The sequence below is a fragment of the Diorhabda carinulata genome, chromosome 3, assembly GCF_026250575.1.
Source record: "Diorhabda carinulata isolate Delta chromosome 3, icDioCari1.1, whole genome shotgun sequence".
In the NCBI taxonomy this organism is placed as follows: domain Eukaryota; kingdom Metazoa; phylum Arthropoda; class Insecta; order Coleoptera; family Chrysomelidae; genus Diorhabda; species Diorhabda carinulata.
Window position 1 is genome coordinate 26507676 of NC_079462.1, and position 26223 is coordinate 26533898.

At 32.2% G+C, this 26223-nt stretch overlaps 2 protein-coding genes across 3 annotated transcripts in view; both read right to left on the reverse strand.

The window, feature by feature from the left end:
• Positions 1 to 367: 367 nt before the first annotated feature.
• LOC130891717 (cathepsin L-like) lies at positions 368 to 3894 on the reverse strand. The gene is made up of 5 exons (XM_057796617.1): positions 3741 to 3894; positions 2749 to 2839; positions 1382 to 1717; positions 751 to 1036; positions 368 to 664 (listed from the first exon to the last, which is right to left on the reverse strand). The coding sequence occupies exons 2-5, from the start codon at positions 2827 to 2829 to the stop codon at positions 405 to 407; spliced, it is 963 nt and encodes a 320-aa protein (XP_057652600.1). The 5' UTR covers positions 2830 to 2839; positions 3741 to 3894; the 3' UTR covers positions 368 to 404.
• A 5798-nt stretch (positions 3895 to 9692) lies between these two features.
• The window catches only part of LOC130891645 (neuropeptide CCHamide-1 receptor), a 119375-nt gene continuing 102844 nt past the window's right edge, over positions 9693 to 26223 (reverse strand). The window contains exons 2-6 of one of the 2 annotated variants that reach the window (XM_057796494.1): positions 18688 to 18984; positions 17728 to 17954; positions 13407 to 13723; positions 11173 to 11414; positions 9693 to 10252 (exon numbers count right to left, since the gene is read on the reverse strand). In XM_057796494.1, coding sequence (XP_057652477.1) covers positions 10042 to 10252; positions 11173 to 11414; positions 13407 to 13723; positions 17728 to 17954; positions 18688 to 18902 — 1212 coding nt within the window. In that variant the 5' untranslated portion in view covers positions 18903 to 18984 and the 3' untranslated portion in view covers positions 9693 to 10041. The remainder of the gene's footprint in view (positions 10253 to 11172; positions 11415 to 13406; positions 13724 to 17727; positions 17955 to 18687; positions 18985 to 26223) is intronic. The other variant, XM_057796493.1, reaches the window with a different exon arrangement.

The window sequence follows — 26223 nt, forward strand, 5'->3', positions numbered from 1 at the left end:
GCATAAATAACACTTGTAATATTGGAATGTTCTAATGTACTATTTGTACTTTTTTCGCATAATATTTTAAAGCTTTTAATACTGTAAAATTATGTCTGACTTGAGACGACGGAAATGTATGGGGAATTCAAATAGTTACTATACATTTTGTCGACACAGATGAAACATCAAAACAAATCTTTTTTCGGAAGTTCCTTATATTTCGGAAAATTGCTAGAAATAATTGGAGGAAAATTCAATGACATTTATATTTATCCATCACATCAACAAAACCTTGTGGCAACGTCAAACAACATATTATTTTTATGTTGTTCTTGCTCAAAAAACAGGCAACATTTAATTTGACATTCATATGAAAGAATAAAGCTAAAAGTTATTATTTTGTATTCCATTAATAATTACATTCAAATAAGTGGGTACGAAACCAAAGTGGTGATACCACATTGATTGGCGTTTCTTCTCATTCTGTAATATCCGGCTTCACCCCAGACAGTACCCCATGAGTTCTTGATTAACCAGTAATCAACACCATTTTCTGTACCGTATCCTATGGCAAGAACCCCATGATCAATCTGGTCGTCACAAGTTGGGTCGTCAATGATTCCAGAGCCGTAGAGTTGAAGAGGATCAGCATTTACACCAATGGAAATTGGTCCAATAGATCCTGAAAAATTAACATAAAAATAATTGAAGGGCGCACTATAACGAATCTAGCGATATTATAATGAGATAAAGTAGATGCGTACTCACCTACGGCTAGTTTTAAAGCATCCTCTGTTGGGGCAACATCCTTGAAACCTTTGGCCCAAAGAACAGCAAGTTTGCTATTAGCTACGCATCTACCTTGTACACCTTTGTATGGATAACTAGATTCACTTTGAATACCATAATCTTTGATATATGCGAAAGCTGAGTCCATCAATCCACCGTTGCAACCAAGATTTCCGTATTTACTGGAACAATCAACCAATTGCTGTTCACTCAAGGAAGTTGTTACTTTATTCAAAATGATGTTTTGTCCTTCAAGAGCACCAGTCTGAAACATATTTTCTCTATTGATTATATTTGAATTGACAACTTCCTGATAGTCGATTTCGTTTTGGTTTACACAATATTCTAAAATAACCTAATACGGTATTTTTTAAATGATAAAAAATTAAATTCTTAATCAGAAATTCAAAACATATTGCTTAAAAATATGTTAATAACTTATTTTGGAGCAACGGTGCACCCTGCATGCATCTAATCGACTGTTGCTGATGACCGAAATTATTAAAAAGAACTTTTATTCAACATTTTGTTTTGAAACTTAACATAAATAGGAATAATGGAAAGTTACATTACTTTATAAAGACAATCTAAAAAAATATGTGTTACTTACAGCACTGAATGACCAGCAGGAACCGCATGTACCTTGATTTTTGACACCCAAAACGGCACCTTTTTGTCTCCAATCAATTGTATCAGCAACAGTGAGGTTTTCGGGGAAAACGTGACGTGTTGTTTTGATTTTAGGTACATTGCTTGTGCTAATTCCAAGTCTGGCCCTGAATTCTTCTTTGGTCAGATCTGCGAATTCGTTGATGGCTAATGTGTACGTAGTTTTACCAGCTGCGTATTTGGCATTATGTTCGTTGACGCGTTTCACATTTTCGTTGAAGATGGCGAAACGAACAGATTCTTCAGAAGAACTTTCATAGTTTTTATTGTATCTGACCTGTAAGAGAACAGCCGCTCTAGTCTTCGAAATTTTTAATAGTTCATTTCATTTAAAACTAATATTAGTTCCAAATTTAAATTGGTTTCTAAATATGAAGGCGGTTTGACGTTTCAGAGGTTGACAAAACTCAACTACGGTGATTATATTTTTAGATTCCGGCATTATTACAATGTAATCTGTCGAAATTTAACATAAATCTGACAGCTAGATTAGTTTTGATACTAATATATCTAAAATATTTCACAAACATCATTTAGAAAGTCTTGGAAAGGCTCCGTCCCATTGAATTATTTATAAGCGGTTTTCTGTTTTACAAGTGGCCATATGAACACAATAGATGCTAAACGTCCGGGACCTTCATTTACTTCAGAAATGATCAATTTGAAATCATCGAATTAAGTGAGATAGCTAATGAAGTAAATATTTCAATCGATCGGTTATGAAAAATTTTTTGCAAAAGGTTATAGATGAAAAAGCTATAATCAAAGTTTGCGCTACGATTGCTTGATGTTGATCAAAGGATAGCTCTCTTAGAAAATTCCAACAAATGTTTGGATGTCTTTAAACGTAAATGAAACATTGGTACTCAACTTTTTCCGAAAAATAAAACAGTTAAAGCAATGAACTTATCTGAAGTAATAAATAATTTCCACATTGTTTGGAAACTCCATTTATTATTTTTTTGAAAACGGAAAGCGAGTGGCTGATATGTGGATTTCTCACACGCTTTTATGTAGAATATGGAAAAAAAGACTGTTGTGGAAAAAAAAAAGATTATTTCGATAATGCGTCTGCTCGTTTTTATTCTATTATTGCAAAAACATTACAGACAAATAAAGCGGCATTCGGAATATCCAAAAGATTATTTTTAGATGGCTTGAAAGAATTGACAATGCTTTGGAGTGAGTTTGAAAGTTTCGAAGAAGATTATGTTGGAAATAGGAAATATTTGTCCCAGTACGGTAACTTTGTCATTGAAAAGTTATTTTTCCGTCAAACCGTCCTCGCATTTTCAAATTGTAACTCACTTTGAAGTTTGCCCAGTGTTGGTGGACAGAGAGGGCGTTGGTGGCAACTGCTACGGCGGCGAGAAAGACGAAAACTTTCATTTTGATTTTTCTATAAAAAATATAAAATTTTGGACTCAGCACATTTTACTTCATACTAAATATAGATTCTGTCGCATTTATGATGAATTGATTATTTCCCTATTTGAAAGAACTTAAGTTTTACAAAATCATACATGGGCATCATTTTCAAGATAATCAACTGAAATTAAACATTTATACCTGGCCTAAGAGGAATTGCAATTAGGTTCAGATTTTTATATTCTGTTCAATATGTATTCATTCATTAGAAAAAAAGTTGGATATTATGACAACATTTTCAATTTCCTTATTATTTTCATCGATATACGAAGTTTTTTCTATAATTGGACCTTTATTGCCTTCGAAAGTAATAAATTGACAAAATGACGCATATTGAACGCATATTTCAACTATATATATATATACTGATACACTATAGTCTTATAATGACACAAAGTACTTTTTGACTCTGAGTTATCATTTTATAAAATGTATTTTTACCCTACTTAAAAATAAAAATCAAGCGCTGTAAGGTCGGGGATCTAGAAAAGCATAAAATTATCTTTTGTCAACTCTAGTGAGACCGAATAAAAATTTTCAATATTAGTTGATTTTATTGATAAATAAGGCTCATCACTCTATATAACGGTGTAAAAATTCGAATCTGTATGCTTTAGAATAAAGAAAATTAATTTGAAAGTAACTTTGTATCATATACGACACACTGTGTGCAGATAAAATCACCTACGATATGATATTTGTTTTCTATTGATTTGAAATAAAACTAACATAGCACCAAATTTCGAATACAAAATATTACTTGATAGAGTAATGATACTATTTGAAAAATGAATTTTACATATGATAATGTATTCCTTGAATGTTCTATTTCTTATTCAAAGATTTTTGTAACGAAAATTAGTGGTACTTACCTTTTACAAGAACAACAAAATGAAACTGTGTATTTGGTTACAGCAAACAGTGTTTATATAGTAAATTTTTCAATGGTACTTGACACTTTTAGAAGAGATAAGCTACAAAAAAACCATTTTCTCCAATTGTTTCTAATCATTAATCCAATTCAAGTGATACTTGAACAGATCGGTAAAAGATTTTCTTGATAAAATTTTGTACGCAATGTTTCAAGTAAATTTTTAATAATTCTTTGAACTGTGAGAGAAAAATTGACTTGTGTGGTTTTTATTTTCAAAGAAACAGATGATTAACAATCTAACTTAACAATCAAAACTGGGAAATCGTGAATAATATTCTTTTTACAACAAACGCAAAGTTTCATGTTTCCAATATTAAACTTTTTTACTGAATATGTTCTAGAGATAGAAGACATGTTTGCAAATGTTCTAATGGCTTCCATTGGGTTTTGTTCTAATTAGCTAGAGCTTTCCACATGGATGTAACAATAATAATATTAACATCGACTGTGAATTCTAGCAACGAAGTGATTTATGAGTAATCAAATCAAATAGTGAGGTTCTCAATTTATTTCTTGTCAGTGTATCTAGTGATCGTGAATAAATTATGTTCTCAATACCATAGTGACTGTATCATTATTTGGATCATCTCCCAAACTGTTCTTTGCTCTATTTTTCTCATAGATCAATTTTTTTATATGAGTTAGTTTATTTAATTATGAAAGAATCGATTTCTTTCGTACACGAAGTCACAAAATGGCAACACTCTCATGGAATCTACGGTTTTTCTAAGAGACCTATCAACACCATTCTAATTATCACTGAAGAATAACATAATAACAAATAATTTGTTTCTAAATAATGGTTAATGTTATGATTTATGATATACCACCAATTACGAGTAATACGACTTGAGTCATTTGAATTGTGAGTATTGTACTGAAGACTTGCATTACTTCTTCCACTGTCGGCAGATGATGTCGATTATCTTTATACATTATCTTCTTATATTTGAAAAATATAAAAAAGCATCAAATAGGTGCGATTGCAAAACTGATTACCGGATGAGTTATAGAATTTACTTGAAGTATTGAAAAAGGTTACAAAGAATTATTCATTGATAGTTTCATATTCCCAATGTTCTATGTATAAAAATTTTTATACGATAATGAAAAAAATTAAAAATTACGTTTAGTGACATTTTTCATCAATACTATTCAAAATTATGATGGATGAGTTTACAAAAATGTATTTCATTAGTTATTGGTTAATGAATATTCTCTATGTACTGTGTTTATAACTATTTAAACCTACTTTTGAAGGCATTTTTATAATAGTTGAAATGATGAAAAAGTCACAAGTATTCTTAAATTTGATAATTTCTTGGTTCAGTAGTATACATCTGATATACATTTGATGATTTTACATGACTTTTAATAGTAAAGGTAACTACAGAAGAAAGCACAACCAATCTACAAAGTGCAGATAAAAGAGAACACATACTTGTTTTCGGAGTCTATGATTTCACCATCTTTAAATAGTAAGCTACGATTTCGGTTGAATCGCTCCTATTACATAGTAAATAATGGTACATACGATTTATCATTGAAATATGAATCATTGTCATCAAACATAACAATTACTTTTTTCTGAGATGTTGAGGGTTCAATTTAATATTCAAATATGTTTGATACAGCTTGCATCTTCTTTCGGTACTTTGAGCTAGTTATCTGTTTTCGGGGGGATAGGCTGCTAAACTGGCTCTTCAACCCTTCTCTTTCTCAGGGCTTAGGACCCGCACTGGAGGCAGACTACCTTGGAATTGACCATATCCATAACCAGTAATGGAGACTTAGAAGACGAAGTAAGAGGACAAGGAGCAAGAGCAAATAAGATCGCGGGATGTCTTCAGAAAGTAGTATGGCGGAACAAACAACTAACACAAATTTACAAAGCGACGATCTATAATGACCTATACATCAGAAGCAAGACCAGATATATCAAAAAAGAAACATTTCTTGGAGACTACAGAAATAAAAATTCTCGGATGAATTTTAGGAAAACCAATATTAGACCGAGAAAGAAGCGAAAACATTAACGAATGGGTATCACAGCGTAAAAAACAATGAAACCAAGTCGAATGACAGACGATAAACTGTTAAAAATAGTAGGGAATAAATCTCTAATTTGAGCATGGAGTAGTGGTCGACAACGAAAGTGGTGAAGTAACAATCTAGAGCCAGAATGAGGAAAAATTTCGCAGAAGGAACTGGCGTTAAATCTATTATGGAAGAAAGAAGAAGAATATTGCCACTGGAACTCAATTCACATTTTGATAAATTTGATTATAGTTCATTATATTTAGGTTTATATGACTGAAAACTTGTACCAAATGTCAATGAGAAAATACCGAAAGTACATATTACATTTTAAACGTTGTAATATTTTTTTTTAAAATTGACAGAGCATTTTCTTTACTATGATTGATAATAATATTAAATATTTGTAACTATATTTGTTTAAAATATTAAGTTATATTAAAAGCTGTTTATCTAATACATGACATATCATTAGTTCTTAAATCTAATCAAATTTTGTCAGACATGTGTGGAAAGTTTGTATTCAGATTTGTTACGATGATTGTCTTTTATCGTCGACACAAATAAATAACGGTTTCAATTCATAACAACAAAAACATTACTATCCAATCTTGATTGGAACATCTCAAGATAAGAATTTGATAACTGCGCAATCCATTTTAACTGTGAAAAACATTGAAATATAAACGGACTTCGCATTCATTATCATTACGTAAAAACAAAAGTGTTTTAAGTGGATGATTCTAATCTATTATAATAATCCAGATTTTTCTATTGTGCTTTATTGATAGTTGTATGACTACATTAACCGTAACTTTAAGATAATATTTTTAGTATAATGAGAAATTTCTTTTATTTAGTCAAGAAACAAACGATATATGATTCAACAAACTAAAGGAGCTAAAATAGGTTGATATAGATAACCTTTCCAATATTAGGCTTCGTTTGTCTATCGGCTGACGTACCTCAAAGTTGTTATGTTTTTAAAGCAAAGCAAACAAATCAAACTTTGGATTATTAATGATGGTCCAACGTAAGCAAATTATTCTCCATGTTTTTAATACACTGTAGAAAAGTGGCTGCCTATCTTTAAAGATTACTTTGGGTGGAAAACATTGGATGTTTATTAGGCTCATACGATCAAAGTGATACATACCTATCATATACCTAGTGGCTTTAACAAAGTTTTGGAATTATATTTCTATTGCTTACGGTTTTTTAGCCTCATCGTCCAACCAATCTGTTATTGGATAGGGATATCTATTTGTAGTTGGAGAAGTAAGTTTACTATACGTTATAATACAAAATACAGGGTGTTCGGGACGCAAAAAAAATTCGGAAATGAATAGATGACGTGAAAATAATGCGGTGACATAAAATTTCTCATACGAGTTATAGGCGTTCAAAGTTGCAAAATCAGCACTTATATTCAAGTATATTTTCTATTTCTATACTTATTCATTAATAATTCTGAATGTTCTGTGCATGGAAAAATATACGAAGCATATCAAACAATGATCAAAACAATTTCAAATCACTTTTTGCGGGTATTGATGTATTAGTAAACTGAAACTAATTTCTGGAAGCCTTTCGTTTATGTGTACTAATTAATATATACGTATCAAGGCAATAAAGTCATACTTTTTGTCACGAGACTGAATTGACAAAAATAGAAGATGTTTCAGGACTTGATGCAAAAAATTCGGGAGTGAGTAGTTAATTTCAAAATATTGACTCCTCGTTCTGAGAACTTATTTAAGTATATTTTATAATTTATACATTCCAACATTATGAATTTTTGATGGATGATAAGTATGTCCACGTAGTATGTTTGACGGAATAAATAAAAATAATTCTACATTACTATCTAGGGTAGCTTATGCTCCGTGGTTAACAATCTGTAAATTTTACAGGGACAAACTGTACAATCAGCAGCAAAGATAGCAAAAATTAATTTTTCAATCGATTTTTCAACAAAAAGTTGATATAAGAAAATAATTTAAAGAAGGTGTAGTTCAGTTCAATTTGTAGTTTAGTTTTAAATGAATTTTCAATATATAAAAAAGCGTTAGTTGCCCGATGTCTAATTGAAAAATAATATATTCATATTAGTTAAAAATTCTCCTGCAAAAACAAAACACTTTTGGATAGCTTTCGGCGTTTTTTCTCTTTAATTTTTTCCCGTAGAGTGGTCAGTAATGTTGAAAAGTGATCTCCAGTTATTGTTCTACCCTTATCCAAATCATGACTACTCCATGGCAATCCCAAAAAACTGGAGGAAGAACTTTTCCAGTAGATTTTTTGACACGAAACTTCTTAAGTCTTGGAGAGCCAGAGTGTCGCCATTCCATCAATTGTTGTTTTATTTCTGGATCGTAGAAATGTACCCAAGTCTCATCCATAGTAACAATTCGGTTTAAGAACTTTAATAAGTCTACATCGTTTTCAAATCGAGCACAGATCGAACGCGATGCTTCTACCCTTGCACGCTTTTGGTTAACATTCAAACATTTGGGGATCCATTTTCCAGCAATTTTTCTCATGTCCAAATTGACGTGAACTATTTGATGAACGCGTTTGTATGAAATATTCAGTGCAACAGATATCCATTTTAGCCAAATTCGACGGTCTGATAAAATCATGTCGTAAACTGGCCTTACCGATCGGTCATCATCTTCAATGGAAAATTTACCTCTTATGAAGCTTGCAGTCCAATTTTTTACGGTCGCATACGAAGGACATTGATCACCAAGGGTCGATGGCTCGATACTCCAACTCTGGTTTACTTTTTTGAAGTCAAACTTTACATTGACACTTCTAATAAGTTATTGTTCGTTGCTGTGGTAACGCAATATTTTGTTTATGCATGGAACTGGTCTAGGCTCACTAGATATTAATACATCCTCATATGAGTTAACGTAATAACATTCTGAGGAAAATTTAAGCGTGTTTTCAGCTTTAGATGACACATCATAGTAATATGCATGGGTCTTTTTGGAATAACTTGTTAAATGCCGATGAAATATTTTAAAATTCCGTTTTTGATGACTTTGATCAGGCAAAATGGATGATCTGGTGTTTTTCGAAAAACTTTATATAGTTTCTTCGATGTGAAAGTCTTAGTTTTTGAGATAAATGACGATTGAATAATATTATTCCATCGAATTTTCAATATTACGTCTTTGCCTCTGTTTTGGTGACATGCATATTGAATATACGAGCTTCGTAGTATCTTCAATTTTTATTAAATACAATCTATTCGTGCAGTAGGTTTCCATTAAACCCATGATTAATGTAATCAGTGCAGAACACGAAATATTTCATTCTCAATGTTTACTTTAATCAGAAGACATGGATGATCAGGTGCATACAAATTTATTCTGTGTAAAAGTTTCAATTTTTTTTGTCTATTGCTTTGTAGCATTCTCCAAATTTCCAGATAGATGTTAGGGTGAATATTTAGAATACTTTGCAGAATCGATAAGAAAGCCCTTAACGAGAACGACTTGTATTTCTTTATTTTATTATTTTTTTATGATTTAATTTCGACGTGACCTTGCACATGATAATTGATTAGTGGATATATGCAGAAAAAGTGATTTTGTCATTTTCCCAGTGGATACCGTGGTACTCCAAATGTAGTTAAAAGTATAAGATGATTGGAACTAATTTTGTAAAGCTGGGTTTCAAAGAGAGTACATTTTAAACACCAGACCTCTTTGAATAGCTAGTTGAAGCTTTACAAAAGCAAAAGCTTTTTATTTGGAAGAGAAAATTTTATTGCAGGTAAAACCCTCTCCAGTAATTTCGATACTGTTTATGAGGTATGGGGGAAATGCATTAATCGATGAAGTATATGGGAACAATTCAGTTGTATTTTCTCACAATAATCATTTACATAACATATTTATAAATATAAATCATTAATTATACATATATAAACAATACTGAAATAAATTATTATCATAATGAATAGTCCAATCTCCTTATAAATAAATTTTCATTATAATTTACTTTTGTACATTTGAAATTTTGAGTTCAGTAATTCTTATTACATGCTTGATTATGCTACAATCTAGAAATTTCTATTTTTCAAACATTTTTTAAACTTTTCATTGTTAATAATCAAATTAGCACCCGATAAAACCACATCATTAAACATCATAAAAATCTTTTAAATCACTGTTAATTTGAATGTCCTGTTAAATATCATTGCACATGTGATCGTTACCAACTGCAAGTAGGGTAACTGATGTCTCTTGTACCATTAAAGGATCCGCGCGACGAATGTTCGATAATTTTTTTTTCCTACTACCCATCATAGATTGATTTCTCTTCAATGAAACCAACGATATAGACGTACCTCGATGATGATAACTCTGAGATCGTTTCAAATTTCTACATAGTAGATATCTGAAAATAGAAAATTGAATTATATAGCAGGATGAATATGAAATAATAACTCTTAACAAACGTTGCTTCGGGAAAAGCTGAAATGTCTTTCAAATCCCTAGTCTTATTGAAGTATAATGAGGTAATTGTTTAATTTATAGCAAACTGAGTGTAACTCCCAATCTACCAGTGTAAATTTGGATAGGACGTCACTATAAATTATAACAGTTGTTCACTGTATTACTTTTTGGTAAAGATACGAGACTAAATTTATTTTCAATTTATAATCGAGTCACGAAATTTGTTTTTACGTACAATACATTTACTATTAACCACTAAACATAACTATTTCTCCCTTTAAGAATTTTTTAGTACATTTTCAGTTGTGTATACTCCATCTTTTTTCTATCTAGTAAATGTTTTGTTGAAATTTTTTACCATGCTTTTCACTCACATTTCCCAATTTTTTTTAAAAGTAGTAGGCAATAAAGAAAATGGACTTCTAAACTCATTGGGTCACGTAAAGTTTAAAATGCTTTTAACATTCCTTTTGATGATCTGTTTTTCATTCTCTATGATTCTCTATAGCTTCGTCTTTCTTTTGAGGATTGTGGATCAATCATATGTCGTCTAATAAATGGTTTAACGCAAACACATCAACTTTGCTTCTGAGTTGTCTGGAAACTTTGATATTAAGTACTGGAAGCAAATCTCAACTCTTCAGAAATTGCTTTAGCAGTCCCAGCTTTATATTATGCGGTGGTAGAAGAGTTTTGAGAAGAGGAACCAAACTCCTTACTGCTTATCTGAATACTTAGAGGCAAGAAACTAATAATTGAAATAGATGCAGCTTAAGTATATAATTACTGGTATACAAATTTCACTCATGATATTTTTTATCACACCTCGTGTAGAGATATAGTATGTTATTTATTTTTTACCTGTTAAAATACTTCCTAAATGCTGCACTAACGAAATAGAGTGCTATTGGATTAGCGCATGAATTAATATAGCAAAGGCAAAATCCAACTATTCTCAGATAGTGCCAGAAAGCATTGTAAACATCTAAAGATCTGGGATGGAAATAAAAAAACATCATAAAAGCATGGATTGGAGCAAAACATACTGCGAAAACTGCTACGAATACTAAAACAGTAACTGCCACTTTCTTTCTTGCCCTTATCTGCAACAGAAAACCTTGATTATTATCTATATCTAACATCTAAATACTCTTCAATGGCGCTCAGTACTTTGAAATTGAGTGTTGATTAAATTCACCCCCGGATTCAGTCGAATCCACAAGTCCCGTATTTATTCATTCATTTCATAAAACTCTCGAAAATGATAAAATTTTTTCACATATATATATAGTTCAGTTCTAAGGCACTATGGAATGTTAGTGTTTACAGTTGGTCTAATGATCCTAGTCCTTTCAGAGAGTTCAAGATGTGGGATGGCTAAAGTAACTAAAGGTTTTCCTTTCGAACTCCCTCAGTTCTATCGCTTTGGTGCTTCATAGTCTCTCACATTTCAAGAGAACGTGCATAGAGGTTTTGTTTTCCACAAAGCAGAATCTCCAACGTTTTATCCTCTGATAAGCCTATGGTCAACAGATGTCTTTTGTAGCGGCAATGCACTGACAATACTTCTTCTTTGGTAATAGGTTTCCAGTAGTATCTTTGCTTGTCTGAACTCCTGTGAACACAAGATGGTAATCTCTTGTTTGTGACATTTATCTCAAAAATTTAACACATTTTTCTATTATTTGATGGCATTTCTGTTCACTTGTAATAAGTTGCTTCGATTCCCATTTATTTCTATAGTTCATTTTACAGGAAAAATTTTTTGGCATTTCTCGTGGTATTCAGACCAGTTCTAGTGCCCATGACCACTGACAGATACGATCAGTTTTACTATAGTCGTATATATATATATATATATATATATATATATATATATATATATATATATATACAACAGATTCTTTGGGTTACAAACCACAACCCTTCAAATTTCTACACATCATGAAGGCTTTTGTGGCTTCACTGATTTCCTCCTACTCATGTTTGTTCCAAAGGAGATTAATATCTTGGATGAAACTCAGATATTTATTCCTGTTTTCCATTCGATGGCCTATCCGTACAAAAAACGATGAAAAAAACTTTCAAATATTGACCTAACATAACCTAACTTAAACTCAAGTGCGTGCTACTGCTGTAGATGACCGTCTATTCCGATATGATTGGATAATTATTGACATTCAATATGCATAAGGTGATGAGTGTTATGACTGAAAATATGTATCTCCCCCACCTTTAAAGTACTTTCGGAGCACTAAGAAACAACCCTATATGGGCGAAAAACTTGGAGTAAGTTTGGGATGGACTTCCACTTCTAAATATTTACCATTTTTTTCAAATCACTGTTCCTTTGTGGATAAATTAATACATTATGAATTCAACTGAATCTATGACAGTTATGTCTAAGATACGGCCCGCGGGTCTCTACCGGCCCCTGGGTCGTAGCAATAAGGCCCGCGATCGCAATGTGTCACGGAAAGAAGAATCATATTTTTCATTCGATTTCTCTACGTATGTTTCAAATACTCGTACTCTCAAGTCTACGGATGTTTATAAGTAATTTCAAGGGCAGTGCGTGCCTAGACAAGCGAGAGAGAAAGACAGAATATCCATCTCTTAGCAGCAAGCGGAAATATCCTATTATTTTTGTCGAGAACGATAGAATCTTACACGCGCTTCGAGTCCAGACTAGAACCTTCCTTAACTATATAAAGCGAGTGGGTTGGCGCGACTTGAGTCAGTTGAGTCAAGTAATTGAAGCGATACGGTTGGAGGATTTTAATTGTACTGCGAAGTAGTGATTGTGAAGGTATTTTATCGTGCGCGTGTAATATGCATAATTGTTCTGTCGAGTTCCATAATTGTTAAAAACAAGAGAAGTCAGGTATCTGGATCCTCGAGCTCAACATAATTACCTACCATCTTTTATACCTTTGATATGATTTTTAATAACCTTATATAATTTAAGAAATAATATGTTATGATAATTCAGCTCCTTTTTTTTATTTTCAATCAATGGCCCACCTACGAATTCAAAATTTAATATATTGCCCTCTAAAAAATTTAGTTTCACACCTCTGATCTATGGTATTTACCTGACGATGCATTCCTTGCATTTCTCCGGGCACATTACGTGTACTGGTTATTAGGGAAACTGCCATGCTTAAATAAAATATACCAATTATGGTGAGCGGTATAACGTAAAGAATCAAGAATCTACTGGCGACCATCATTTGTGGATAACTTTTGTTAAACCAATCTGGAAATGGATAACAAACGAAAAACTTTGGACTTTTATCTGGTATTCCCTTAATATGAGATGCTAATGCTGCTGGAATTGCGCATATAATGGCGAGTATCCAAATTGACACGGCTATACAGACAGTAATACGAGTTGCGCGTCTACCACCACCTGAAATAAGAAGGATGCATCGTGTATAAATATGATGATTTTTGTAGAATACCTCAAGAAAAATCTCTATGGTTTCAATTTTTCATTATAATTATTGAAATAAATTTCAACGAGAGTAATTTTATAACTTTCAATAATCATCATTATTTGATATATTAAATCGAGTGCTTCTTGTATAGGTCGGCATTGCTAACTGAATAGTTACTACATCTACTGTTTTTGCTTACATGCAGATGTCTTTACGAGTATATATCCACGAATCGTTGCTCTACCACTATCTACATACCTTTTCAGGTGAAACAAGAAAAAACAACACAGAAAAAACTATGATGCGACTCTCTTTTTTCATATAGATATCGTAAATATCTATTATATTCATATTATAATTTATGATTGAAATGAATGATTCCATAGCAGGAAAATGAATCTCAAATGTTGCTAAAGGTGGCTGGATATTCATATTAGATTGATCTTGCTTTGAGGTACGTGAGCTTGTAGCCCAAATTTATTTTATAGAATATTCAAATTCAAATATTTCAACTCACTATTCGTATACAGCCACTCCAGAAACCATGATATAAATTATAAAAATTACATTCCGAGCAGAAAAATTTTCTGTACAAATCTTCATAATAATAAGGTTAAATAGATTAGGTTGAGTTAGTACAAGGATGGGCAATCTCGATCTAGATTGATTGTGGTTCACTCGAAGTTCTGAAGCCCATCATGTTACCCTTCAATTCCTACAATTCGGAAATGTAGTTTTGAAGCTAACCGTCCTCCTATCTCTTTTCCTTTTACAGCTCACTTTTAAGCATTTCCACCCCGGAATAAAATTTATTATTCTTTCTATTTTGTCGTATCCCAACCTTTCACGTCAAGACAGGGCATCAGTAGCACGGATGCTCAATCATTTCTTCTTCTCCATTACACTCTTTGTGTGGTATTCTCTCCCCCAGTCCCACTATTAGCAAACCTATCTGCCTTAGAGTTCCCTTCTCCATCTCAGTGGCAGGTACCCAGTAGAGGCTTACTACAATGTCACGAATTCAAGAGAGTACCTTGGGATAGCCCTATTGATTTTGATGCTATTATTTTCAAAGCTGTCTGGTTGTCCGTGTAGATTGTTGTGTTACTGTTTGATAAACCACTCTCCCTTAACAGTCCCACAGCCCTCTCTATTGCATAAATTTTACTCTTTAACGTGGATATTGACATTTCATAATCCTCTATGATGTATTTCTTATACCATTCTTGTTTAATTTTATCTTTTTCTTGAAGTTCGTCTTTGTAATCATATAGTTAGTGTTATGAGCTAATAGATACTTTTTCCTTTCATTTTACCCATTTCCTGCAGGATAATAGTATGTTCCTAAGCTTTTTGCCTCCAAAAATTATTCTCTATCAATTCAAAGCCTATAGCTTTTATGAACAATTCTGCACGTTTAAAATGACTTCTAGTGATGCTTGCGCAGTACTTATCTTGGCTCCAGTGACTCCCAGTACTGCTATCATCTGCACTGTCGTGAGATTTTTTGTTTCTTTTTGTTCAAAAGATTTCCACCACACTACTGAGCTATAGATTTTGATAGTTGTAGTCCCCATTTTTTACAAGTTACGACAATGGAGTTTATGCAAAAATACCACTCAGATAAGCTCCTCAATTATATATTAACAAAATTAGATAGTCTTGTGAAATAAATAGAGGGTTGAGCTGATTTAAATTAATAATTTGACGTTCTCGTTTTCTTAGCAAACGTTATTAAACCGACACTTTAAATATTTAATCAAGTGAGGTTGCAGTAACTATAATCGTATCAGTATAAAGTACACTTTTCGTGATATAACTATAAAGTCTATAGAATTAACTCATTTTCTTCGTGAGAAGATTGTAAGTTACATTAACTTTGGTGAATTGTTAATCATGTATAAATTGAATCCTGTAATATATAGAAAGGTAAGGAATTCGTTTGTGGTTGTTTGATTCCAGCAATTTCTCAAACTTCAAACACCCTAATGCAATTATTAATTTATGGAACTGGTAGGAAGCACACGCAATAAAGTATTAGTGCTTTGTTCGATAAACCACTATGAAATTTCCGATGCAGATGTTTCCTAATCCATATTGAACATATAATTAAACCGAATGCAGTTGCACGATGCATTGTTAAACAAAGTAATGGCTGTAAGCCTAATGGATCGATGTTATGAATTGAAAATATTTGTTCGCTTGAAAGAAGGCAATAACAATATATTTATATTTCTGGGATAAGAAAAAAATTTTGTTTAAATTGTTATTTTCTATTGATTGAGGGATAAGTCATACAAGAAATCAGTAGAGTGAACTGTTATGAAAGTAGATGAATGCTCTGATTCAACCAAGAGTGGGACAAAATTAATGGGTATTTACATAATATTTTTCACACTTCTTTATAGGAGATACTTCTTTCTCCAATTTTTTGAGCTTTGATCCCTGCTGCCTACTGTTCAGATTGTGGCTCAGTCGTGCTAGACAGGTAATCTTTGACCTATTGATCTTTTGTATCCCTGGACTGTTAACCAGTCTGGTAGCAAAGATTTTGTAAAGTGAACTATCTGGAGGTTCTCTAACTCACCTCTTCTAGCTGTGATAAGCTTGAATATAAGTAGCTTGGCCTTTGTCTATGGACAGCCTCACACAGAGAAGGTGCTTTGCTGTTTCCTTTGGTTCTTTACAAAAATGACAAGAGCTCTCAGAAGTTTCTCCGATGGTTTTTAGATGATAATTCACCAGATACTCAGCTCCCTTTTTCTTAATGAAATGGCCTTTTGGGACTATTTGATACAATAAGAATGAAATCTCTGCAATTATTTCAGATCAAGGATTCTACTCTATGTTTTAGATTTCTTTTTATTTGCCTATCCTGCTAGTTTATAATATTGTTCATCGTTGTGTACTAGCATTAGTACCCATATTAGAGTAGTTTTGTTGCCCAATTTACAAGAAGTGATTAAAAATCTAGTAAATATATTTTCATGCCAGCAATAACTTCCGCTGCTTCTAATTCAAAGTCTATATCTTATGCAGTAACATTGAATCCTACATAGGAGAAGTATGAGCGATTTGAAAGGGAAAGGATGTTACTTAAGGACGAGGAATGATCGAGATGTTCTTCAAAAGTAAACAAATGTGTTCTTTTGCGTTGTTTGGCCTGTCTATTGATATCCACCTTACTGAACAGATCAACCATCAGGTTCTTTCCACATTTCACATTTCCTATGATATTGTTTCATTACGAAGATAGATTTTATTGACAATGGGAAGGCACGTGACATAAAACCTTTTCGTACTCTGTGTATTTTTATGTTATGATTACGCAGCAAAAGACAGAATTCGAACAGTTTAGTTATGAAGAAGAGTTATTGCTGCTGCAGCCTCTATCATACCTTCTGGTGACTTCTTCAATTCTATCTAGAATAAAATCAATTTGAAGTTGTCTGTGTTGATTTTAGATTCAATACCAAGAGGTGCCGTAATGTTTCTTGGTACTCGGAGCGGCAATAAACATCTGTATTTGCGTTTCCTCCTATAAGAGGACAGTGGTTCAAAAATATTTGTATATTGATAATTTGTTGCGAATGAAAAGCTATCGATTTTTTTGTAGCAGGATCCTTTAATTTATGTTTGATTCCAGAAGTTTCACTTTTCTAGTATTGGAAGAGATATTTGTCATCTAGAATAATTAGGAGGTAATCTATTCTTTTATTGCCAAAAATAATATGTACTAAATTTTTTGGTTTGTTTTTCAAACTTAATAATTTTGAATGGAATTTTTTGTTTGACTGATCGAGAAAAATGACAATAAGACATAAATTTGAGGTTTATTTATTTTGGTTATAATTACAATAATTAAAAAATGGGAAAGAGTCATATTTTAAGAACAGTATCATTAAACATAAGGGAGCTCTTTGAATGGTATTCTCTTATTCTTGATCAAAATTATTGATTATAATTTGTTACTTACTACTTGTATGGAACTTTTTTAATGGATCAACAATAGCAAAAAATCTGTCAGCTGAAAGGGCGGTTAGTGTAAAAACAGATACACCTATTGATATGTCTTTTGCAAATTCAGATATTTTGCATATAAGTTCACCCCACGGCCAAGATTCCATGGTATACACAATCGATGTAAACGGGACACTCGTTAAGATCACTAGTAGATCTGCTAGAGCAAGCGATAAAATATACCTAAAAAATAGAAAAAATCAATTCATTAGGGATTTTCGGAAACTGAATTAAGTAATAAGATCATAGCTTTATGATAGGATACTTTTCACTTCAGTATATCGTCGGTAAATGCGATTAGCAGTTGTTTCGTTTGTTTTCGTTCTTCTGAACGAAAGAAATCAATCCTCCGTACAAAGCAATTTTTTATCAATATTAAAACACCTAAAATTCATCAGAGAACTGAATTAATGTCTATCAAGAATGAAAAACTATAAAGTTTTACATTTTACAGCACAACACTCGTACAATTTCAATTTTTATGATATTTGTTTGTTATTATTGCGTCATTTTATAACTTCAACTTATCGAAGGTTTAACATAACTTTTTATTGGTGTAAGAAATCATATCAACTATTCCGTATTTTCCACAATTGATAAATAGAAAGGAAAAAAATATAATAAATTTTAATCAATTAGAAAAGGAGTACATCTAAACAAAAAGTTCAAGTCATAATTGGTTGCTTATTCGCCTAATTCTGTTAAGCGTAATGTAGTTTGACAAAAGTATGGAAGTATGAATGTGATAATGGTCTCAAAACGTCGATAATACTCAATCCGAAAAATGAAATTTAGATGCAAGACAACGTGAAAAATACTTACATAATGTAAGTTGTATAAAATGAGGTTAGATATCGTATCGTTGAGTTTTAAGGTGATACGGCGCTCATCTTGAAAAAACGTAAATTATACTCACATGTTTGGTACATTTCTCATATTCTTATGTCGTATGAATATGGCTACGAGAGTCCCATTTCCTACTACTCCTACTACAAAAATAATGAAAAACAAAATTGGAACGAAATAGGTCTCTGGTCTTTCTTTGTATGGTATAATTTCATCTGTTTCGTTCAAATTAGTCTCCCTGTGAGATTCGTTGTATAACGAGATCTTGTATATCGTCAAGTTCATGTCGTTGTTTTTATAATTTTATTCGATGTTGCATCGACTTTTTCGATTTCTTTAAGTACCTTCACATTTTCTGATCTGCTTACTGGAACAAAGACATAATACGTAAACATGCCATTAAGAATAATTTAATGTTGCTAGGGAAATATAAATATGATATAAATGCGTACCAGTAGAAAGAAAATATTTATTATTTCTAAACTTATTGCAGCAGATTTTGATAAAACTTCCAGTAAAGAAGGACAAAAAAATGGCAAAATATGTTTACCTCCTTCAACTCCCTATCAAATTTTTTTTCTCCTACGAGCGATAAATAACTCACAACAGTAATAAATTCTGTAAAACATAATTTTTTGATTGGTAGAATCATAAATGCTAATTTCAAAGTGTTTACGTAGGGTTATTTTATAAATATAATTTTTCTTTAGAATGAAGTGAAAACGTTATTTAAAAAACGCTGTGATTTTTCTCCCTTATACAAATGAAGAATTTGAAATAGTTACACACCAATCATATTTAGTACTGACCTCGTTAAAATTTTCAAAATAATTCTAATTGAAATATTAATTGGATTTCTTATTTATTAAACGTTTGAAAACATTCTATGTTTCCTGTCTTAACGTTTGCTCTCCTTGATATTGTGATTTATTCCTCTAAACCAGTTTCTCGTAGAAATTCACTAACTTCTTTACTCACTGCCAAAATGAATATAAGAAAATTATTTACAAAATGGTTTTCACCAATTTTAACAGAAGCCAACTTCTAAAACCGTTTTTAGTTGTTTTTCGATACAGTACAGATAAGACAAAGGATACAAGAATAATAACAATGGATAAGTCATGGATCCATCACTACACTATGATGTACTCGTAGACACGCAAAATACAAAATTAGCAGAAGGTTTACTACCGCTGGAAAAATTCAAAATACTACCTTCAGCAATGAAAATGGTGCTAACCATATTTTGGGACACTGAAGATGTAATTCCAATAGATGAAAGTAATTAATTGTCTTTTTTTAAGTTCAGAAAACTAGCATTTACATTGGTCTATTATTGTTATTCTTTTTTCAATAAAATTAATAAGGATTACACATTTGAAATCCCAAATCAAGATCATGATCTTATTGGCCAAAGAAATAATTTTTGTCCATTTGAAATTGATCGTTTCAACTGTGTTTTGATTTCTGGGATGTAAAGGGTCTTGAAGTTTCATCTACTGAGATATATCGATGAAAAAATTCGCTTGTATGAAGTATGAAATGTATCTAAACATTTCTAATGCGAATCAAGCTTTTAATCTGATCAGCATCAAGCAATAACGGTACCAACTTGCAGATAGCTTTTTCATAGCGTTCTATGCAAAACATTGCATACCCGTTGGGTTGAAATATTTATTATCATTTTTCATTTCACATACTTTTGTATGACAATTTCTAAGTAGTTTTGTTGATCATTTCTAGAGTAGCTACAGTAAATGAGGACGTTCAGCACCATCTGTGTTGTGGGCACAAAGCAGAGAACCCCATACAATCACCCTATGAACCGGAGCACGTTCAGGATAATATTAAGATAACTTCTTCTTAACTAGATATATAAAATATATATTCAAGTAAAATAAAATGAAGATAATAGATAATAGAATAATATGAAATGTATATGACCTAACTCGATAGGAATAAAACGGAATGTTTTTATTTCTTGGCATGCTCAGCAATTTTATCCGAGTGGAGGCAATGAAAATAATGTCAACCTTCATAAAACTGTAACTATCCCTGATAGATTCCAGAATTTCATCATCCATAAATTCATAAAGATACCAGTTGGTCAAGTTAAATGATCATTATATAAGCCGGTATATGTGGGTATCCATTTATTTGAGAAAGAGCCACCATTTGGGTCCTAAATGTTATTCCTTTTAGTCAGGCAATTCTTTTCGCTTGCTAAATGGGCTAAGTATGATAAAAAAATGAAATGGTTTTCACAAAAATCCTGTGTAGAAGGAAAATTAGTAAATGTGTACTTCAATTTCTCAAACATTCATTATAGTAAGCTAGAGCAGAGTAGAAAATAATCATTCATAGCATATTATAAAAAATATATCCATTAAAAATGAAATACTATATGTTGCGATTATGGATTAGGTATAGGTGTAATTATGAAAATAATTAAAAACATTAATAATTCGAAGTATCGGGAGTATGTCTTTACAATGTTAAGGATCGGAGAGAACTAACTACTTACAATAATTTTATAGCAGTTGTTAGTTAACTGAATATTTATACGGAATATTTTGGGTCTACAGTAGAATCCCTCTCGTCCGCCCTCGACTAATCCGATCATAGTATTATCGATATGAATAAGAACTAGATTATTACTGTTTTTGAACGAACCCACTACCAGATTTCAAACACGAATGCCAAGAGCTCGTTTGATATTGCTCATTCAGTACATTGAACAAAATCAACCTCAGAACCTATGGACATTTTGTGAATCAAGAAATGAAATTTAGAATGTCATTTGTTAAACAAAATCTATAACTGACATTTTTTCTAAGTAATGTAAAATATATTTTACAGGAATATTAGGAATATATTCCTAATATAATCTAAGTATGTGATATGTAAATAAAAATGTTCTGTATATTTTGATAATCCCCCCTTTTTCTCTTTCCGACCACAATCCTAGTCACGAAGGTAACGGATTAGAGAGATTCAACTGTAATCTTTAAAATTATACCTGTTTTTATGACTTGTAACTTTGTAGCTTAATCTTTACTTGAAGAAAATTGTGAAATAAATTCTTTTACAAGGTTGACAATGAGTTTACCAAATGTTTTTAGATATAAAACTAAATTATAGTGAACTAAAAATATAAAAAGTATAGTATCTTATGTCTTTTGTACTCAATATTTCTACACTATACAAAACAGTGTATTTGGATTTATACCAAAGTGTAATAAAAAAGATAGTCTAGATCTTAATACTAAAATTATTATTGGTCATTTTTTTTTCGATTGTGAGGACACAATTAGATTGAGTTCATAAATAGGAAGGTAATGGATCGTATGCAGAATAATGTGCGAAAAACTCGAAAATACTCTCTGTTTCACAATGGCACAAGTAGCTTTTGATTCGCGAGTTATTAGCCACCGCATTGTTTTAATTCCCCTCGCATAGTTTCACTCTTTATGTTGGACGTAATTTTGAAATAAAGAGACAGACATACTACAGAAGTATTGCCCATGCGCCAAAAACCAACAAACGACTACTTTTATCGTGAAACCTTACGAATACAGTCTCTATCCCTATTGTGAGCAAAACAATATAACCGAAATCTTCATTCGCATGAGATTTGTTTCTTGTTTTGCCAAAGAACGTATAACAATGAATCGTCCAATTTTTAGGAAATTCCACGTGAATCTGTACATTAAGGAATATACCTAAAGAAGCCTCGCCTGAATCATGTCAAATACAGATGACGATATTGCAAAAATCTGAAACTGTAGCAGTTGACAAAGATAACATACAAAAAGTGTTTGTCAAATAGATGCCTAAAATTTTTCGACAGGAACCTAATGTTGAATAGTATTTAAAATGCTATTGAAAAGAACGCAGACTTATAGGTAGGGATGTGAGTCATGGATTGTAATAATAGAAATAAGATTTGAGTTTATTGCAGTGATGAAAGGCAGAATGCGTGCATCAAGCGCACGATGGCTCAAGCGCAAATATTTTCAATCCCTGTATTTAGCTTGAAATTTTTATTACCTTAAATAAAAGAAGAAAAATTATAAGAGCTAACAACAGTGTAATAAAGAGTTAATACTTTCTCATCAATGCCATTATAGCTATAGTCTCTTAAACTGACCCAACCTTTTTTTGCCCTGAGGTGGGGTGGAAACTAATGCCTTCCTCACAGCGGGCCGTGTGCAATGCTGTGAGTTTGTGTGGGACTCTCACCTCACTAAACCGCCCTCCTCTTTTATCTATCATTGGGAGTTGTGTACGCCGGGAGGACAACAAGTTGTCATATCATCAAGTTTGTATGTTTTCTCATTTGAAGGACTTACCTCGGCAGATCAAATTTTCTTATATGCTCGTCGAACGATCTTTCGGATGCGACATAGGTAGTGTGCGCTAGATGCACGTACGAACCTCGCACTCCACCGGAAGACAAAATTTTTTGCTTGGAAAGTTGTAGGGATCGAGTCGGGGTATATATTGAAGATGATAGATAATAAGTACTAATGATTTCAAATTAAAATATTTTATAGCTTCTTCTAATTTAATATCCACACTTATAATATTCATATAAATTTTGTGGAAATTAAAATTATTATTAGTGATTCATGTAATATATTACTAAAATGAATTAAATTAACCTGTCAGTTCTCGTCGTATGTCGTTCACTTTGCATACTCTGAAAAGTCCTCATTCTCAGTATTGTTAATGTACTGGTATTGGCACTGATTATTATTACTTATAAAGGATGATTTTTCTTTTCAATAATATAATATCCTAGACTTTCCCTTGTTGATGTATTGAAGTGGAGCAATCCATATTATTTATCACTCCATCTAAACATAATAAGGCAAAAACACATGCAGTGAGAAACAAAATGATCATCAATAACTTATGAAACAATTGGAATATTATTTATGTTTCACGTTCACCAGAGACAACGTCTTTCAAATGGTATCTCTAGCGTATATACGTTAACATTTCTGACATTATTTCGTGATCTTCGTTCTGAAGCAGTTTAATTGATAGAAAATCCTTTCATTGCATGTTTGGTACGATTATCTACAATCGTTTGTTTTATAGATAAGGTTTTTGGCATCAGTTAATAGACCTGAAAATCTGTTGGTTTTTCCATAAAAATATCAAGACTTTCGAGTGTTTATTTCACATTATGCTTACTTGAGAGAACAATCGGAGAAACAGAGGAAACGTTACATTGTATCGTGAAACTGTTCCGACTCATGAAATTTTCGATAAAATTCTTTGCATACTCATCAAACGGATTAGTATGTGATATTTTGTTTTGCAATAGGAGTGTCAGATTTCTTGATCCTTATAAAAAGCTCGCGCTCATGCCAAAAATTAGAACGAATATGTGCATTTAAAAAAAACAAACCAAATGATTTTTTTATTGATATGTTACAGTAGATGAAGCTAGGAAATACTATGCTACTCCAAAAACAAAACATTTGACTGCATTCTATGAATGCGCTTCTGAGAAAGTAAGAACTTTTTCATGATTAACAAAGTCACTGCCGCAGTGTTATCATCATAATCATAACTTATTAATATACCAGGCATATTTTCTAAGTAAGTACCGCTTTGGAATTAAGAAAAGAAGTGCAAAGATATCGCAATAATTTCATTTTTACATAAAAGCCTGTACCTTAATCTACTTTACTACATAATTTCCGTGAATATTGAGGCACTTGTCATAACGTGCCACCAGTTTTTGAATACCGTCCTAATAAAATTCTGCCGCCTGACTTGTTAACCACTGTATCACAACTGTTTTGACTTCGTTATCGTCTTGAAGACGCTGACCGTCCAGGTGCAGGAACAAATGGTAGTCGCTGGGCGCCAGATCAGGGCTGTAGAGAGGATGATCTAGAGTTTCCCATTGAAAAGATTTGATGAGATCTTTGGTCCGATTAGCACATGTGAATGCGCATTGTCATGCAGCAAAACGATACCCTTACTCAACTTGCCATGTCTTTTGTTTTGGATTGCACGACGCAGATTGTTCAATGTCTCACAATAAGACGCTGCATGATTGTGTCTCTTTACGAGGCCGAAACTCTTGCAATACTCCTTTTCTGTCCCAAAAAACTGTGCACATGATTTTCCAGGCAGAAATTGTTTGCTTAAACTTCACTTTTTTGGGTGATGATGAATATCGCCATTCCATTGATTGTTGTTTCTTCATCTTCAAAGATCTCACGATGAATATCGATCGATTTTACGCCTTTAGTACTAAGAAATCGTATAACAGCCCGTACTTCACAATCGGCAGGACTCACGATTGTCGGAGGCATCTTAAACACTCAGTAAAGAAGTACACAATGAAGAATCAGACTGTAATGGTGTCAGTGCGTAGACAAGGTATGTAGGTAACCAGCGTGCATGCGCGGAACGCCGACCTTGGGGTTGCGACGGCGGAATCGCAAAACGGTACTTACTTAAAAAATATGTAATACTGATCTTCTGACACGATTGGGTGTCGATAAAGACCGTATATGGTGAAGAAAAGAATTTGTTCCATCAATACATTGAGGTGATTCTGTGGAAAAATTTACTACATTTCATTTATTGCTTCCTCTGCCATATTAATTTCCTATAGCTCAAAAAAATTGGTTGACGTGAAACCACAAACGCGTATTTTGCTGAACTAGTTTTGAAACTAGGTTTGAAATAATTGGAAGCTCAATGGACCAAGTTAGGTTTTTCTTTTCTTTTCCAGAGCAAAGTAACTTTTCATCGAAAAGTAAAAGTATAACTTGGCCAGTTTATCCGACAATGCACAAAAGTTTAGCGAAAATTCTTCTTCTATTATACCTTCATAAGTTCAAGATGTTACATTACAAAAACTTTCAAATTTGTGGCTGTAAATTATAAATTTCAAGTCATTACAATGATTTTTTACACTACGGACGACATATTTAGAGAGCCATTTTTAAACAATGGAAACCTTTACCTTCCAGCAAATGATAATTGATTGATGTGAGTATATATCATTTTCTTTACTCCATTTTATTAATAACTGCACATTAATCGAAATTTTGTGTGGGAGTCGTTTTTAAGCCCCGAGAAATTATGAATAGTGGATGATTTTAGAGATAATGGATTGATAATTAGCGACAAAAGATTAGGCTAGGAGGAACGGTAGGCGTAACATCAACCTTCATTTCAGATTTCATTATCATATTTTGATAATAATTAATCATTACTTGCACAAAAACACACTAACAAAGTGGCACATATTATATTGATCTAAACCTACCAAGGGTCTATATAATTCAAATTATATTATATATTTGGAGGTCAATATAAGCAATTTCAATTCTTCTAGTTTTTATATCGGCTATAAATTTGAAAACTTATAATGATCTTTCTAGATCTTAGATTGCCACTATTGCCGTAATAAAATGCGTTATGACAGACTATCTTCTTACAAAATATTGTAAATTTGTTATAATTTGGCAACAAGCAATTCTGTGTCCTTTCACATATGTCTCTCAAAAGGGCTCTCTTTTACCTAAAACCCGATAGATAATAAAACGTCACTTTACAAAGTGTCGTGACT